Genomic DNA, 17,289 nt, shown 5'->3' with positions numbered 1-17,289 from the left:
CTTTGCCCCTTACTATGCCATACTTTGTATTGTTATTTGAATATTTTTACTGCTATAATTGTCTATTGCTCATGTTTGATTTATTTTTACTGTGCACTGCTTTGAGTGAATTCCTTCAAAAAGGCGGTAAATAAATCCTAATAAAAAAAGTTACATAAGAATTATGGGCCCTGTTTACCAAGGCACGTTAACATTTTTAAAGCGCCTACAATTAGCGCAGGCGCTATTCATACAGGCACCTATAGGAATATTATAGGCACGTACACAGTTAACGTGTGTACATGGTTAACGTGCATTAAAAATGTTAACGCACCTATAACGCTGCTTAGGAAACAGGGCCCTAAATGAGGTGAAATAAAAGGTAAAAGCAGAAGATACCCCAAAAAGTCACAGAAAAAAAATGAAAAATTGGAAATTGTAATACAAGGGTAAGTTTATTAAAAAATGCAAAAAAGAAACAAAAACTAAAATTACTTAACACAATCCTGTGTTTCAGCGTAAACCATGGCTGCTTCATGAGTCAATACTATCAAATCAGCAATATGTTGAAACCAGTCAGTCAATGTTTTAGTTTTTTTGCATTTTATTTTTAATAAACTTGCCCTCGTGGTGGAATTTCTGTGGTTTGCTCCCCAATTTTTGGTTTGAAATAAAAGGTAATACATACTCAGTATACAAATAAGATGTCACCTAGATGGTAAAGACTAAAAAGAGAAAGCATACAATAAGAGCAGCCTCTTAAGAGACAAAAACAAAATAAGAACCCAAGAATATATATTTTTTTAACTTTAAACATAGAGAGCACAGATAGCTGCACTCACTCCCCAAAACTTCTTTGCACCAATAGCATGCAGTTGATAGTCAGTAAAAGCTTCTACCCATAAAAGTCTTTAAATACCATAGAGAGGGGGTGGCCACAACACTAAAATATGAAACTAAAACTTGAGAACAGGCTAAAACTGGGGTTTAATAAAAAAAAACGTGCCAATGCTGTAAAAGAACTTGAGCAGGAAGTGCATGTTAAAAAAAATACTGAAACAAAAATTCAAACAAGAACAACACTCAATGCAGTGTATAAAAAAATTGTCTCCAGAGAGCTTCTGTAATTGACAGAGGTGCTACTTGAAGCAGTAAAAAGAAAAGAATGAGAAAGTAGCATCTAGTACATGGAATAGAGCGGTGATATAAATAAATGTACTTTACCATTGACTCATTTGTCCAATGATGATGTCAAGATTATGAGAAAACATTGGCATATAAAACAAAATGTGGCCTCACTTTCAAGAGAAAGAAAACATAGGGACATGTTGGTACCATCACAGCATTGCCACGAACAGAGCACTACAAAAATCTCTCCTACAAGTGTTCAGCATGTTCTGTGTGTGGGGTTAATATGAACAGGAAGGATTTTAAAACACCCTAGAACTGGAAAAGAATTTTCTCAAAGTGGGAAATATGCTGCTGTTCACCCCTGGATCCCCACAAAACCCTTCTCCCCTCTTATCCATCCTATTTATTTTATTGCATTTGTATCCCACATTTTCCCACCTATTTGCGGGCTCAGTGTGGCTTACAATACATTGTCATGATGGAAGTACAATTTGTTACAACACAATTATGGTTACATTGTGAGGAGTTAATTTAAAACAAGGTCCAAATATCCTACACCTCGTCACCCCCATGAACCCCCACAAAAACCCTTCTCCCCTCTTATCCATCTGACAAATTCACAGGGACTCTCGGCACCCCTCCCCCTCCCCAATAACACTGCACCCCTCGCACCCTCCCTCCATCCACCCCCTCCCGATATCCTCAGGCACCGAGACGCAGCTGCCCGGGGGGGGGGGACGGGGGGGGGGGGGTCGATCAGCAAAGGATACCAGTCCAGTCCCGGTACTGTTGGGCTTCAGGTGCCCCAGGAGGAGTCGGAGGCGCCCGACCGCTGGCCCGGGTTCGGTCCGGCTCTGCATAGCGGAGGGAGAGGGAGAGACTGACACCGTCACCGGGAGAAGGTCCAAAACCCACCTTCCCTTCCCCTCCCCCAACTCAAATTACAGTGTCCCACGTGACATCTTAACCCCTCCCCCCCCCCCCCCCCCCCCAGACACTTGAAAGTCCTCCACAGTCTCTCATACAGAGCTGCACCTTCAGCCCGGGAGGGGCAGCGGGGCAAAGGTCGCCCCCCCCCCCCCCCCCCCCATGGAGGTTTAATAGACAGGAGTGGAAGTCAGCCTATCTAGTCCATTGTAAACAAGGAAGCCAAGTTGGTTAATCTCGGTTTCCAGTCCCCCCGCGCAGCCGTCATTGCCATACACTCAAAACAAAGCAAGCAAACCTATGAGCTGCTGCATCCACGTTGTTGCTCTTTATTGTTGGTTGGCAGCATTTGTATTTAATCTCACTTATATTTTCCAACATATAGATGTACATAGAGGAAGTATAATAACAGAATAACTTTTCATAGGTAGAGTAGTAATTTGTTATAAGTGTGTCATTTGGAGGGGCTGGTTCTAGCGACACCCTAGCACGTGTTACATTCATGCAAAGATTTTTTTTTGTTTTCTCCTGGTAAAGGGCCGCTGTCTGTTATGAGAATCAGATGCTATGGTCCATCTCTATAACAAGTCTAAAGTTGAATCAGTTGGATAGGCTGTGCCTTACAAGGTGGAGGAGAAAAGAAATAACTGAATATCACTAAAACAGCTTCAAAAAATATTGCAGCTGAGAGAAACAGCAATTACAAACTGTGCTCTTTTTTTCTTCACAGTTCTTCTATACAAGAGAGATGGCCACATTTTAGTGAGGATATCCTGTTTCTGATGGGTTCATCTTAACTGTTGTAATCTGCCCTGGGAAGCCTGGTGTTGTAAAGATGATGGAATATATTGAAATTAAATGGAAGCACAATTAAACTCTACTTTCATTGGAGCACACATCGAATCACATTGTCATGTGTTTTATAGACGTTTACATTTTAAATATACAAATACATTATTCTGTTTTGAACATGTTTCAGGGGCAAGTGATTTTATAAGTCAAAATAAAAATAAATATTTTGTTTCATGCAGATCTCTTTTGTTTAAACATAAATGGGCTATAAGCCCCACATGCAGCCCATTGGTTTTCTTATATTTTGTCCTTGTGATGACTTATACTGTGTCAAAACTGAAAACGCTTATCTCTATTTTGATCGATAATAAAATGAGCTCGTTGTGAACATTACCCATCCTAAAAGGTTCTTTTGTGGCTGTACATGAGGAATTGTGATATTTAATAAATAAGTGTATGTTTGTCACCCTAGTCATGCATCCAAAGTTCATATAATCCTTTCAAGAAATCCAGTTAATCGTTTAACTTGGTAGTGGAACATAATCACAGAGGTATGATATGGTTGCATTTTCAATATGGTAATACTAGGGCCCAGCTAAGGAACAGGTTATTTTGAGTTAGTCTGCACTGGACCAAACTTGCTTTATTTATTTGTGTCATCACTATCCAGCAGAGGTTGGCAGTATCTTAAAAGGTGGAGGATAAAGGCTTTTTTTTTTTTTTTTTTACATTTATCCGAAGCAAAGTCAGGTTCAATGTGGCTTACATTTGAAAATACAGTGAGACAGAATAATAGAATTCAGTTATATTATGGGAACAAATAGATTGTTAAATGTTTCAGACATATCCAAGTTGAGATTAGCATATATACCCAACTGGGCATTTAAATAGTAACATAGTAGATGACGGCAGAAAAAGACCTGCACGGTCCATCCAGTCTGCCCAACAAGACAACTCATGTGTGCTACTTTTGTGTATACCCTACTTTGATTTGCACCTGTGCTCTTCAGGGCACAGACCGTATAAGTCTGCCTAGCACTATCCCCGCCTCCCACCACCGGCTCTGGCACAGACCGTATAAGTCTGCCCAGCGCTATCCCTGCCTCCCAACCTGCAGTCCCGCCTCCCACCACTGGCTCTGGCACAGACCGTATAAGTCTGCCCCGCACTATCCCCGCCTCCCAACCTCCAGCCCCGCCTCCCACTACCGGCTCTGCTATGATATTCAGAAATCATAGCCATTAGTATAGGCAGTTATTCAAAAATTATCACATGCATCCATCACATTGCAAAAGTAAACAACTTCTATTTCCATCTTCCAAAATTCCAGACAGCAGGACCCAAAGAACTCCAAAACAAGTAAAATCAGAAACTACAGTTAATACCTAATTGTTCAACCACCCTTAGGATTTACCTTTGGGTTTAAAAAGCAAACCATGTGTACGTAAGGTCTGGATACACAAAACAAAGTTTAAAGCAAATGCCCATATGTAATACGTGGTAGCAATAATGAAACAATGATGAATTATTCACATAGCAGGCAGTCTGAGACCAAAGATGTATTTAACACTGAACATAATTAACTTTGTATGAACTTGGCGGTTAATAGTGTGCTAACTGGACAATGTTGGCACATTTAGACTGACTCTAGACGTCTGCAGGAAGGAAAGGGAAGCCTGCCACCACTGCAGCTTAAGGTAAAATACAGGTTTTGAGGGCAGGGCGACAGGAAGGAAAGGAGGGTTGTTGTGGGAGAAGAGGGCAGGCAGGTGAGGGCTGGGGTTGAACGGGAACTCGGGTGCTTAAAAGGGCGGCAGGTGGGGCTGGGGCGTCACTGGACATGGATGAGAGGGGAGGGCAGAGGAGAATCGCTAGACATGGATGTGATGGAAGGGGAGGGCAGGGGAGAATTGCTGGACATGGATGGGCGGGGAGGGCACAGGAGAATCACTGGACATGGTTGGGAGGCTGGGGAGAAAGGAGAAATTGCTGGACATGGAGGGGAGGGCAGGGGAGAAAGAATTGCTGGATATGGATGGAGGAGAAGGCAGGGAAGAAAGATTTAAAACAATGGCGATTAGACGATAGCCTTGCTAGGGCCCGTTTCATTTTTCGCAAAACAGGCCTTTTTGCTTGTATATAAATAAATAGATAGAAACTCTGAATGTTGAGCACCTGATTCTCATAACAGACAGCGGCCCTTTACCAGGAGAAAAAAAAAAATCTTTGCATGAATGTAACACGTGCTAGGGTGTCGCTAGAACCAGCCCCTCCAAATGACACACTGATTATGATTTATAACAAATTACTACTCTACCTATGAAAAGTTATTCTGTCATTATACTTCCTCTATGTACATCTATATGTTGGAAAATATAAGTGAGATTAAATACAAATGCTGCCAACCAACGATAAAGAGCAACAACGTGGATGCAGCAGCTCATAGGTTTGATTGCTTTGTTTTGAGAGTACAGCGATGATGGCTGCGTGGGGAACTGACCTAATTGGTTTAAACATTTTGACGTCACTTGGTCTCCTATCTATTAAACCTCCAGAAGCGTAGCCAGGTTGAGACAAGGGGTGGGGGAAGCGGAGAGTGGACTGCACAGGTGCGATGGACCAGTAGGACCGTGTAAAAAAATAAGCACCTGCACCATCAGAAGTCTGTTTGGGACGCTGTAAAAACTGGCCTGACGTGCACACAAGATCCCCAGTGCATTCTACATAGTAACATAGTAGATGACGGCAGAAAAAGACCTGCACGGTCCATCCAGTCTGCCCAAGAAGAAAAATTCATATGTGCTACTTTTTTTTATTTGTACTGTCCTCTTCAGTGCACAGACCGTATAAGTCTGGCCAGCCCTATCCCCGCCTCCCAACCACCAACCCCGCCTCCCACCACCGGCTCTGGCACAGACCATATAAGTCTGCCCAGCACTATCCCCGCCTCACAACCTCCAGTCCCGCCTCCCACCACCGGCTCTGGCACAGACCGTATAAGTCTGCCCAGCACTATCCCCGCCTCCCAACCACCGGCTCTGGCACAGACCGTATAAGTCTGCCCAGCACTATCCGTGCCACCCACCACCGGCTCTGGCACAGACCGTACAAGTCTGCCCAGCACAAGTCCTGCCTCCCAACCACCAGCCCCAGCACAGACCGTATAAGTCTGCCCAGCACTAGACACGCTCGTACTGCCACAGGCCCCTTTTTGCCATGGCACAGTAAAAGGACCCCTCAGTAATTCATCCTCCTGGACTAGTGACTGTAGATTTTTATGATTGGATTGTATGTCACTACAAGGGGAACTCTCTCTTTCGTTTTCTTTTCTTTGTACTACAATAGCTTTACCCAGGGTGGTTTTTTTTTTTTTAAGTTCAATTTTTGTTATTACATTTTAGAACAATATAAAAAGCAATAAAACATTGTACATTACAATACGCTATGTAAGTTGGATGGTAACCATAGTAATGACAGAGAGTGGGAGTAGCAGCACAATAATTGTGATGTACTTTCATGAAATGGAATTGCAAAATTTTACAAATGGATCCCAAATCTTTTTAAAATTGTCCTAAGTATTGCAGTGCATTTCCTGTTTGCGGAAGGGCGGGACCAGAGGTAGAACTGAAACAGAAGCAAAGGCAGTGTTAAGTGCTGTGCCTGCTCGACTTCACTGTTGCAGGCGGACCAGGAGGTTAAGAAGTTTTAAACAACAGCCGGCACTTCCGAAGGGGAGGGGCAGCAGCACATGTCTTGCTTCCACTCGGAGGGCACAGAGAGAGGAAGGGAGGCATGGGGCGGTGGAACTCAGAGGAGAGACAGCCGGCACTCAAGGGGAGGGGCAGCCGCACACGTCCTGCTTCCACTCGGACGGCAGAGAGAGAGAGGGAGGGAGGGAGGGATGGGGCCTTAGAACTTGGAGGGGAGGGGACTGGAACTCGGGGGGGGGGGGGGGGGGATTCTGTACTGACCTCCGCCAGCTGGTGCTGGCTTCACTTCCCAGGTCGTCGTTGCACTCCGAGGGGACAGAGAGAGACCTCCGGTGGGTGGTGCTGGCTTCCCTTCCTTCTCACTTCCCATTGGTCCGCCCTGTGATGTCATCCCCAGGGCGGACCAATGGGAAGTGTGTTACGAACCCAGGCATCCAGACAGAGGTGCAAATTATTATATAGGATGGGGTTGCTCTATCATATTTTGCTTTTTTGAATACGAGTCTCACTGCTGTGTTTTGGATGGTCTGCAGCGATTTTAGTGTGTTTTCTTTGCACCCTACGTATACTGCATTGCAGTAGTCCAATTGGGACAATAATATCAGCATCTGCACTGTAAGACGGAATGATTGTCTGGGGAAATAGTCTCTAATTCTTCTCTATTTTCATAGTGTTTTGAAGCTTCGACTGCAGAAATCTTGTTTTCAAGAGACAGATGTTTTATCGGTAATAATTCCCAGTATTTTTAGTTGCGTTTCGATTGGATACGTTTGTTGGTCTATTTTGAGGTTTTGGTAAGTAGTGGGATTGTGCGAGCTGGATAGTACCAGGACTGTTTTTTTTTTTTGTTTTATCGATTTAGTTTAAGTTTGAAAATTGTGGCATCGTAAGAGCCAAAACAAGCACCACCTAAAGAGCACCTGCATACAGACTGGAAAATGTGCACTGCAGGAATTATAGTACATGCAAAATACACAGAGCTGAATTCTGTTGGGGAAAGAGCCCTATCAAATGTTCTGTAGAACAACACTGCACAGGCTTACTTCCTCACTGAACTGCAGAACAGTTAATCCTATTTGGGTTTCCAGGATGCCTACTGTCCCCTCCACTGGAAGCTACAGGCTGAAGCACAAAATAAAAAGGTCAACTATATATACAAGAGCAATAAAAAAAAATTAAATATTTATTTGAATAACAAGTTTTAAGTTCCAGCCGCAGTGTTGGCAATGTAGATTTTTAACACAGATCACAAGAACGTGCACAAAAAGTACTTGAGCATAGAAAAAGAATGCAAAGTATTACACTAAACAGCTGCTGATTTGAAAGAAAATGTAGAGTCACTATACAAAATATAAAATGTATTAAACACTATCAAACACAGAACAGATTTTTATTGTTGATTATATTTAAAAATTGCATGTATAGTTAATCCTATATTGAATTTTAAATGAATACTATACAGTAACTTTTTTTCCTCTTTGTCTGCAATAGTGAGCTGTACAATAGCACAGTCAATCCTACTGCCAGTAAAGAAAACAATTATTGATAATACAGAAAATATCAAAGTCTACCAAGACTTAAAATTACAAATTATTTTTCCTTCAACTGAAGTGCATTCCATGCAAGTTAACACATGCGTGTTTAACAGACTGCACTCTGAAGTAAACGTCATGGGCATAGATGATCCTGGATCATAAGACAAGATTTAGAAATCAAAATTTGAAACATAACCATGCAACCTTCTGCTATCAGGTATATCACGGACACCAACCGCTCATTCATCAGTGTACTGCCTTCCCATCACATCTTCCAAGGTATCCAAAATTGTTAGACTTATAATGATAAATATACATATGTTCGGACACAAACAGCTATTTGACACTACAAACGGTAATGTCCATGCTGAGTGAAAGCACCTTTAAAAGCGCCTATGCGGCAAGAGATAAGTGTCTAAAGATTCAAAATGAATCAACCCTATTGGATAGCAATATAATTCTTCAACTCAGAAGCTGTCTCAGTTGGGTGCATCTTCAGTCACTGTAACAGGGGAAAAAAGGCAATGGATTTTATTTTGTTAATTGTACCCACTCACAAACTTGACCTAAGGCCATCGGATGGGCAGACACAATGAGATAAGATATATATATATATATATATATATATATATATATATATATAACAATTATTTCATTGTATGATAGTAAGGGAATAGGTCTATTTAAAAACAAAATCTATGTTGTTCTAGGACGTAGCTCCTGGCGTTGGGTTTACATTTTGAGTGGCTATCTGAGGTGCGACTTCAATGATTCGTGGCTTGTCTATAATTCTGGCGGTGCGGTTGCCCTTCTCTACGATCCCAATAATCCAGGCTTGATGACCTTCCCCGTATTTGGGAGATTTTATTTCTGCACAAAAGCGTGCTGCTTGTTCACGTGGTAGACAGATTAAAAGGCCACCTGCAAAAAATAAAGTAGCTTAGTTGTTAATACGGAATTAAAGAAGAAAAGTCACGCTCCAAGATCAAGTTAACTGGGCAATCAGTAGGTTATGCAAATTCAGATGACTGAAAAGTGCTCCCTGCTGGATCCTGTAGAGTCGAGAATGCTCCTTACAAGTAAGACCCTTGTCCAGCCAGGGAGGAGCTTCCACCTACATGCACAGTAGCTGCCTCTGAATTTTAAATGTGAAAGGTCTCCTTCATATGGACAATATGTCCTGATTGTGAACTGTGACTCCGTAACACTTAGAACTGCTGCAGGGTTGCAATGCCAGGTTCTCAGGGCTTCTAACTAGGCTAGTTTTCAGGATATCTCCAGTGAACACAGGAAATTAATCTGCATATTTTGAGAATTTTGAACACCAGACCAGTTAGATATCACAAGGACCGGGATTAAATACACTGCATTACTAGAAGGCTTTCCTGTTACGTAAATTTTTGTTTTTTTGCCGAAGTAAGAAAATGAGTCTCAGTCTGAAAGCAAACCAGTGCTTCCCAGGGAAAGTGAAGTCTCCCATAATTGCAGCATGCTCTGTACTACATACTGGCCATGGCAGGAAGCTGGCTCTGATCTCACCAAAGACTTATTCAGAGGCACTATCACCTCATTTTTCCCTGTTCATCATCCAAGCATATTTCTGAGTTTTTGCCATCATCTTATTTACCTTTTGGCCACCTTAAAATCAAATATGATCACCCACCAGTCCCATTCTTTTTAAAACACACAAGAACTTTACGCCCTGTACTGTGCTACTTTTTTGGGTACATACTTTCCCCAAAGGGCACACAAATCCACAAGCTGCGCCTGCTCCTTCGCAGGCATAATTGTATTTAAGTACCAATATGTGTACTTCCTAAAATGGAAAGTCAAAAACATCACCCCTCTCCCCCCCCCAAAAAAAAAAGAAAAACCATGGCTTACCTGATAATTTTCTTTCCTTTAGTCAAAGCAGATGAATCCAGAGACTTGTAACCATCTACCAGCTGGTGGAGACAGTGCGCTGAACTGCACTGTCTTATAGGATGGAATGCTCCTCGGTCAGTCAGTATTTCTCATAACAAAGCAGAAGGAAACAGAATTATAACATTTGTCCTTCCCCACAGGGAAAAGTTCTAAATCAAGAACTGCAAACAAGTAAACCGATTACAATAGTCCATCTAAATTATAAAAATGAAGCAACAAGTTCCAACAGAGAGAACTAACCAATAGGAACTGCCGAAGGGTGGGCCTCTGGATCTGCTGCAACTAAAAGAAAGAAAATTATCAGGTAAGACAATTTTTTATTCCTTAGCATCAGCAGCAGATGAATCCAGAGACTTGTGGGATGTAGCAAAGCAGTCCTAAAGTAAGAGGGGAACCTGAAGCTCCTGTGGATAGCACTGATACTGCACTAGATGAATCAGACCGAGCAGACACATCCAAATGGTAGCATCTAGAGAAGGTATGAAGACCATGTTGCCACCCTACATATTTCTTCCAGGGAGAACACACAGGTTTTCGCACGACAGCTTGAGTAGAAGGTGCCCAGAATCCGGCCAAAAGTGGTTTACACACAAATAAATATGCGGACGCGATAGCCTCCTTGACCCAGCGAGCTAGCGTTGCATTTGGAAGCTGCATCATTTTTCTGAGGCCCCGAACAAAGCACGAACAAATGATCTGACCAACAGAACATGTTGGTCACTTCTAAATAGTGTAGGAGTACACAGCAAACTTCAAGCAAGCGGGAAGAAATAAAGGTTGATCGAGATGAAAGGCAGAAACCACCTTAGGAGGAAAAGACGGGACTGTACGCCCTTTCAACAGAAATCCAGAGATCTCAACAGGACGAAGTCTGGAGTTCCGAAACCCTGCTTAGATTTATAACTGGATCTCTGATTAAAACTAGGCTGCCCCAGTCGATAACACGTGGTATCCTTAAAACAAGGGCAAGTCTGACCTGACCGGAAAGAGCGTTTAGACATGTCCTCAGGATGATACTGAGTCAATAAGTCACCCAGATCGTTCACCAACTTCTCTAATTCCTCACCAAACCGCAGCTTACCCTTAAAAGAGAGCTTAACCAGCCAGTTTGAAGCTGTATCTGCAGCCCAGCAAACGACCGGCTGTGACTGCCAAAGACATCTGCTTGGTCGACGTCCAAATCAAGTCATACAAAGAATCTGCCAAATATGCCAGCCCTGTCTCCACATCTGACCATTCAGTAGGAGGTTGACTGTTGGACTTCTAGAAGAAATCTGGAATCTGCATCCAGCTAAGGCACAGCCTAGCAGCATATGAGCTGTAGATAACCGTCTGCAGAGAGAGAGAACTTGTGAATTATCAGAGGAAGGCTGTGCTAAATCCACCAGTTGAGGCTGAGTTTGGCTTGGAGGGTCCAAGAGAAATGGAGATCAACAGCTGAGAAGGAACCCCTGAAGTGGTCTGATGTGGAAATCTGGCTGATGGAAGAATTGCCAAGATAGAGGCCATTGCGCCCAGAACTTGAACATATTCCCAGACCCCAGGACCTGGTAGGGAAAGTAGAACCTGACTTGGGTGTGAACCTTTTGCTGAAGAACAACAGGAAGAAATGTCTTCCCTAAGCCTATGTAAAATATTACTTCCAGGACTGAAGAGGAGTAGCTATCTCTTGATAGGAAGAGTCGCAAATCAGCCAATCTCGAGGTATGGATGAACCTGAAAATCTATCCTTGCAAAGGAAGGCTGCCACGACTACCATGACCTTGAAAATATGTCCTTGGTGATGTGGAAAGGCTGAATGACACGGTCATTAATTGATAATATTGTCCAAGGACTGCAAATCACAGAAATCTTCTGTGGGAAGGTGAAATGGGAATATGAAAGCTCGCTTCCTTGAGATTCAGGGAGGTTAGAAACTCTTCCTGCTGCACTGAAACTATTACAAATTGCAATGTTCCCTTTGTGAAATGTTGAACCATTAATACTCTGTTGACTTTTTAAGGTCCAAATTCAGGCAGAAGGAAGCTCCCTTCTTTGGAACTAAATAAAGTAAATGGAATAACTTCCTGCTCCACAATTGCAACTGGGGACAGTCTCGACTGCTTAAATGAAGAAGAGTTTGCAAGGTGGCTAGAACTGCTTGACATCTGGTCTGGAGCTTGCATAGAGATTCCAAGAAAAGAAATCTGCAGTGGAATAGGAGAACTCCAGTATTTCCAAATCAAAACAGAACCAATCCCAATATTTCTAGTTGGAGAACTCAGGTACTAAACTATCAAAGTCTACATTTATGAAAGGAGTATAGGAGAATTCAGTATAGCTGCACCTGCAGCCGAGCACAAGTTGCAGTGAACCAAGCTGATAATGGCTCACGTAATTGCTCTATACATCACTCCTTTAATTTACTCCAATTTGTTTGTGAATTATTTTAAATGAAATTTTATACACCTCTAGTTAAATGCACCAATAATGGGTTTCAAAAACAGTACAAGAGTCAAATTCAAATGAGAAGACACTTTTTCAAAACTACTCCACAAAATTAAGCAGTCTTATCCCAGCACCACCTCCATATGAATAAGCAGCCAATTGCTTATAAGTGCTGCAACGTCATCCAACAGAGATCCCCGTTTCAGAAACTACTTCACCAGGAAGAAGGTGTGCCAGAAGGTGGAAAGCTGCAACTGGATGTCCAAAGTTTTCCTCCTGTGACAGCATCTTTTGGGGTCCCTGTTGCCCTGGGTTGGGTAGCTCATTTTACTCCAGACTGGCCTTGCTCTTCGTGAGAGGGTTTCTCTCTCCACCCTCTCTCTTGGGAGCAGCTCTCTTTCCCTTTCTCTCCAGAGTTCTCTTACTAGAAATATTGGGATTGGTTCTGTTTTGATTTAGGCATCTCTATGTACCCCTTAGTGAGGCTCCTTCAAGCTATTTAGTATTTCCAAGACACATTGGTCTGAGGTAATTTTGGTCCACTCCTTATTTAACCTGAAGAGGTGTCCTGCGATTATAAAACCCGAGGAATGAACAGAGACACCATCATTGGGAGGTGCAGAAGGCATTCATAGACCTAGAATTTGAAGTTGAGTTCTTTCCGTCAGCATGAAAGGCAGCTTGTCTTTGTTGAAGTAGGAACCCTGAAAGTTAGATTTGCCTGGCCTAGAAACATGACGGCAGATAAGGGCTAAATGGCCCATCCAGTCTGCCCTTCCACTGTAACCACTAACTCTTCCTTTTCCTAAGGGATCCCACGTCTGTCCCACACTTTCTTAAATTCCGACACAGTCTTCGTCTCCACGACCTCCACTGGGAGGCCTGTAGTACTTGGTCTCACTAAACTTAAGATGAGACTGAGAGGATTTAAAAAAATCTTTAGACCTGTCTTCTGACAATCTCTGAGACTTGGGAGTCCCCTAGGTCTTTAACCAACTTCTCTAGATCTTCTCCAAACAAAAGATAGCTTGCTAAATGTGACTTAGAAGCCACATTATCTGTCCAATGCCTAAGCCTGAGCAACCTCTAGATCTCTGTGCTCACTCTCAGCTGGTTGCTATAACCATTACGCTATTCTTACACATTGAAGTCGCTCTGTAATAATCACTAGCTGGCCAATACAATGAAAAGGTGCAAAAGTGCAATAGAAGCATTTAGAAACACTGACATACAGCTAGTGACAATGCTGATACAGTGGTGACTGGAGCTAGTGTCAGTGTGCAATACTAGAGAGCAGAGCTGCTGTGGAAAACCAATACAGCTAACCTTTAGCACTGTAGCGTAGTATTAGATGTCTCAGCCATGCGATGAACTGCTTGTCAAGGCAAGCACTATGGGAGAATGAAATAAAATATGCCATTCTTGAAACAGAGCCAAGTTCCACAGCTTCTAATATGATGCACAAACCAACCTTGAACCTGAGACCTTCAGGTTGAAAGCCAGCCACCTTCCAGAATAAAATTATTTTGTTGTAAACACTGTACCTAGCCTCAGAAAATGGCTGTTTGTACCATTGTGCACAACTGATGGCATACTGCTGCTGCTTCTGCACTTTGACTGCGCTCGCTGGGTCTTACAATAGTGCCTTGCAGGGAGCTGTTCCAGCCACTCTGATCCATCTCAGCGTCTGGATTTCCACCGTCCATTTTAGACTCTTTTCCCCTCCCCTCCCTTTCACTTCTTCCCCTGTTCCTTCTACCCTCTCTAATGTCATTGAAATTGATTCATCAGTACATTGTAATCCACTTTGAGTCTGCTTTATGTGGAAAAAAGTGGGGTATAAATGGTCAAAAATAAATTAAATAAATAAATAAATAAATAAACAAACAACTCAATATGTAACATTTCTCACAGAAACATGGAGCCAACAGCACTCAGTCTGACTAAACTCAACTCCATCTATACTGTCAATATAAAGAGAGATCTAGGAACAAAAAGAAAGTTCCAGAAAAGGAGGAAAACTTTCAGGGTATTTAAGTAACTGCCCTCTGTGAAAAAACTGAGGGGACTCAAAGCTCTCTAAATGAAAAGGTATCTAAAAATATGAGAAGACTAAATAGGCCCTTTCAGAGGACCAAACACATGTGGTGCACTGCCCTGATGCTCTTCACTGGTTCCCACACTAGAAACGGCATTTAACCAACTCACCACAGACAGTGTAGCCTTTTGGTGACTGCTGCCACCAGCAAATCCACTTTCCATCTCAGATGTGGAAACGGGGTAAAGACGCAACACAGCCACAGCTGCCACTCAACGGTAAAGTCTGGGGTGACCCATTCAGCAGAAATGACTTCCTGCATAGCCTCATGCACCGGAAAACACTGAAGCAGCTTTCTAGTGCTCATCATTTTAAGATTAGCAGCTAAAGGTATAGCAGGATCAGAAGAAGAAATATAAAGAACCTGGAGAGCCTTAGGTATAAAGGAAGGCAACTTTTCCTTACGAAACACCAACACAGCGGTGGGATCATCAAATTCTGCTGTACATAACCCCCTCCTCCAATTCCTCCTGCATCTGTACAGAAAGGGACTGCCCTGAAATGACTCTCTCAGAATGAGAGGGAAACAGGGGAGCAATAGACCCTACTTCTGAGCTGGAATGCAAATGTCTCCTCTTCGGGGCATGGTCCAAAAGTGGAGACTGTGAGGCAGGGAACAAGGCTGAACTAAAAAGGAACTGTCAGGTCCCCTACCAGACTTCTGCAACACATAGGCATTATGGAGCAGCAGAATGAACCGGGGGGGGGGGGGGGGGGGGGGGGGGAGGTCAGAAGACCCCAACCCTTGGAGAAACCCCCAGAGCGACCGACATCTGTGTAAGGACCTCTGAAGCAGTGCCAGGTAAAGGAGCCGCTGAAAGCGCTGCTCCCAAATCATGCAGCTGTAAAAAAGGCTTCAGGATCACTTTCGGCCCCATGTGGATAATGAGCCCGTATCTCTCTCGTACGGGAACTAACAAGGCCTCCCTGAATGCAGACCCCCTCTGCCAGAGGAGAGCCTGCACAGCTACCCGGACATTGCCCCAATGCTGCACTCCGCTTTCCATAGCGGGAGCTGCATTTGACAACTGCGGCAGCCATTGCAGAAAACAAAGTGAAACTGCAACTGATCCAAAGGTGAAAGAAAATTTAAAGATACACTCAACCCTGGGACAGCTGAGAGCAAGCTGTCAGCACACTCACATCCTCTCCGTTACTAAGCCCTTTATACTAGTCCATACCAGTACATCTTCTACAGTCAAGGCTGTGGCCTTTAAAGAATTATGCCCCCATTTTTTTTTCAGTGAGGAAAGAGAATGGAGGAATGGGCTGGAGAAGAGTGGGAGAGGAACCTGGTATCACCAGGTGTACCTCCTAAAACTGGCACCGCTCAGCCGTGCACCCTAAAGCTCTAATGAACTGAGAGACCCAGAACAGGAGCCACTATCAGATGAGACCAGAAGCTTGTGAGAGACCAACCATCCATCCACCTGCTGGAGATAGAGAATACTGACTGACCAAGGAGCATTCCATCCTATAAGACAGTGCAGTTCAGTGCTTTCTATCTCCACCTGCTGGTAGATGGTCACAACCCACAAGTGTCTGGTTTCATCTGCTGCTGATACTATGGAAAGTGTATTTCGAAAATGCATAATTGTATGCACGAGTTCGATATCTACACAAGCTTCTATGCACAAATTCCCTCAGTAATTAAGTAAATGTTGATTTCAGTATGCAAAATTACCCATAGTAAAGAGCCTTAGAACACCAATAAACCTACTATTGGGAAACCAGAACAAGATTAACTGCTAAAGATCCCTTCATAGGAAAATAATCAGTATTCCCAGCGGATCAGTGAGGGATTTATGTATTTTGGTAAAATGTACAGTGGTGGAAATAAGTATTTGATCCCTTGCTGATTTTGTAAGTTTGCCCACTGACAAAGACATGAGCAGCCCATAATTGAAGGGTAGGTTATTGGTAACAGTGAGAGATAGCACATCACAAATTAAATCCGGAAAATCACATTGTGGAAAGTATATGAATTTATTTGCATTCTGCAGAGGGAAATAAGTATTTGATCCCCCACCAACCAGTAAGAGATCTGGCCCCTACAGACCAGGTAGATGCTCCAAATCAACTCGTTACCTGCATGACAGACAGCTGTCGGCAATGGTCACCTGTATGAAAGACACCTGTCCACAGACTCAGTGAATCAGTCAGACTCTAACCTCTACAAAATGGCCAAGAGCAAGGAGCTGTCTAAGGATGTCAGGGACAAGATCATACACCTGCACAAGGCTGGAATGGGCTACAAAACCATCAGTAAGACGCTGGGCGAGAAGGAGACAACTGTTGGTGCCATAGTAAGAAAATTGAAGAAGTACAAAATGACTGTCAATCGACAAAGATCTGGGGCTCCACGCAAAATCTCACCTCGTGGGGTATCCTTGATCATGAGGAAGGTTAGAAATCAGCCTACAACTACAAGGGGGGAACTTGTCAATGATCTCAAGGCAGCTGGGACCGCTGTCACCACGAAAACCATTGGTAACACATTACGACATAACGGATTGCAATCCTGCAGTGCCCGCAAGGTCCCCCTGCTCCGGAAGGCACATGTGACGGCCCGTCTGAAGTTTGCCAGTGAACACCTGGATGATGCCGAGAGTGATTGGGAGAAGGTGCTGTGGTCAGATGAGACAAAAATTGAGCTCTTTGGCATGAACTCAACTCGCCGTGTTTGGAGGAAGAGAAATGCTGCCTATGACCCAAAGAACACCGTCCCCACTGTCAAGCATGGAGGTGGAAATGTTATGTTTTG

The 17,289-nt window shown here is 43.3% G+C and overlaps 2 protein-coding genes across 2 annotated transcripts in view; both read right to left on the bottom strand.

Annotated features, from left to right (window-relative positions):
- The window catches only part of LOC115478397 (phytanoyl-CoA dioxygenase, peroxisomal-like), a 49,052-nt gene extending 47,029 nt beyond the window's left edge, over positions 1–2,023 (bottom strand). The window contains exon 1 of the mRNA XM_030215696.1: positions 1,881–2,023. Within this exon, the coding sequence (XP_030071556.1) occupies positions 1,881–1,970 (90 nt within the window). The 5' untranslated portion in view covers positions 1,971–2,023. The remainder of the gene's footprint in view (positions 1–1,880) is intronic.
- A 5,668-nt stretch (positions 2,024–7,691) lies between these two features.
- Positions 7,692–17,289, bottom strand: part of LOC115478399 (selenide, water dikinase 1-like) — a 39,617-nt gene continuing 30,019 nt past the window's right edge. Inside the window, exon 7 of the mRNA XM_030215699.1 lies at positions 7,692–8,995. Coding sequence (XP_030071559.1) covers positions 8,781–8,995 — 215 coding nt within the window. The 3' untranslated portion in view covers positions 7,692–8,780. The remainder of the gene's footprint in view (positions 8,996–17,289) is intronic.

Source organism: Microcaecilia unicolor, chromosome 10 (assembly GCF_901765095.1).
Source record: "Microcaecilia unicolor chromosome 10, aMicUni1.1, whole genome shotgun sequence".
NCBI lineage: Eukaryota > Metazoa > Chordata > Amphibia > Gymnophiona > Siphonopidae > Microcaecilia > Microcaecilia unicolor.
The sequence above is the reverse complement of the archived record's forward strand: the minus strand, read 5'-3'. Positions and strand labels throughout refer to the sequence as shown.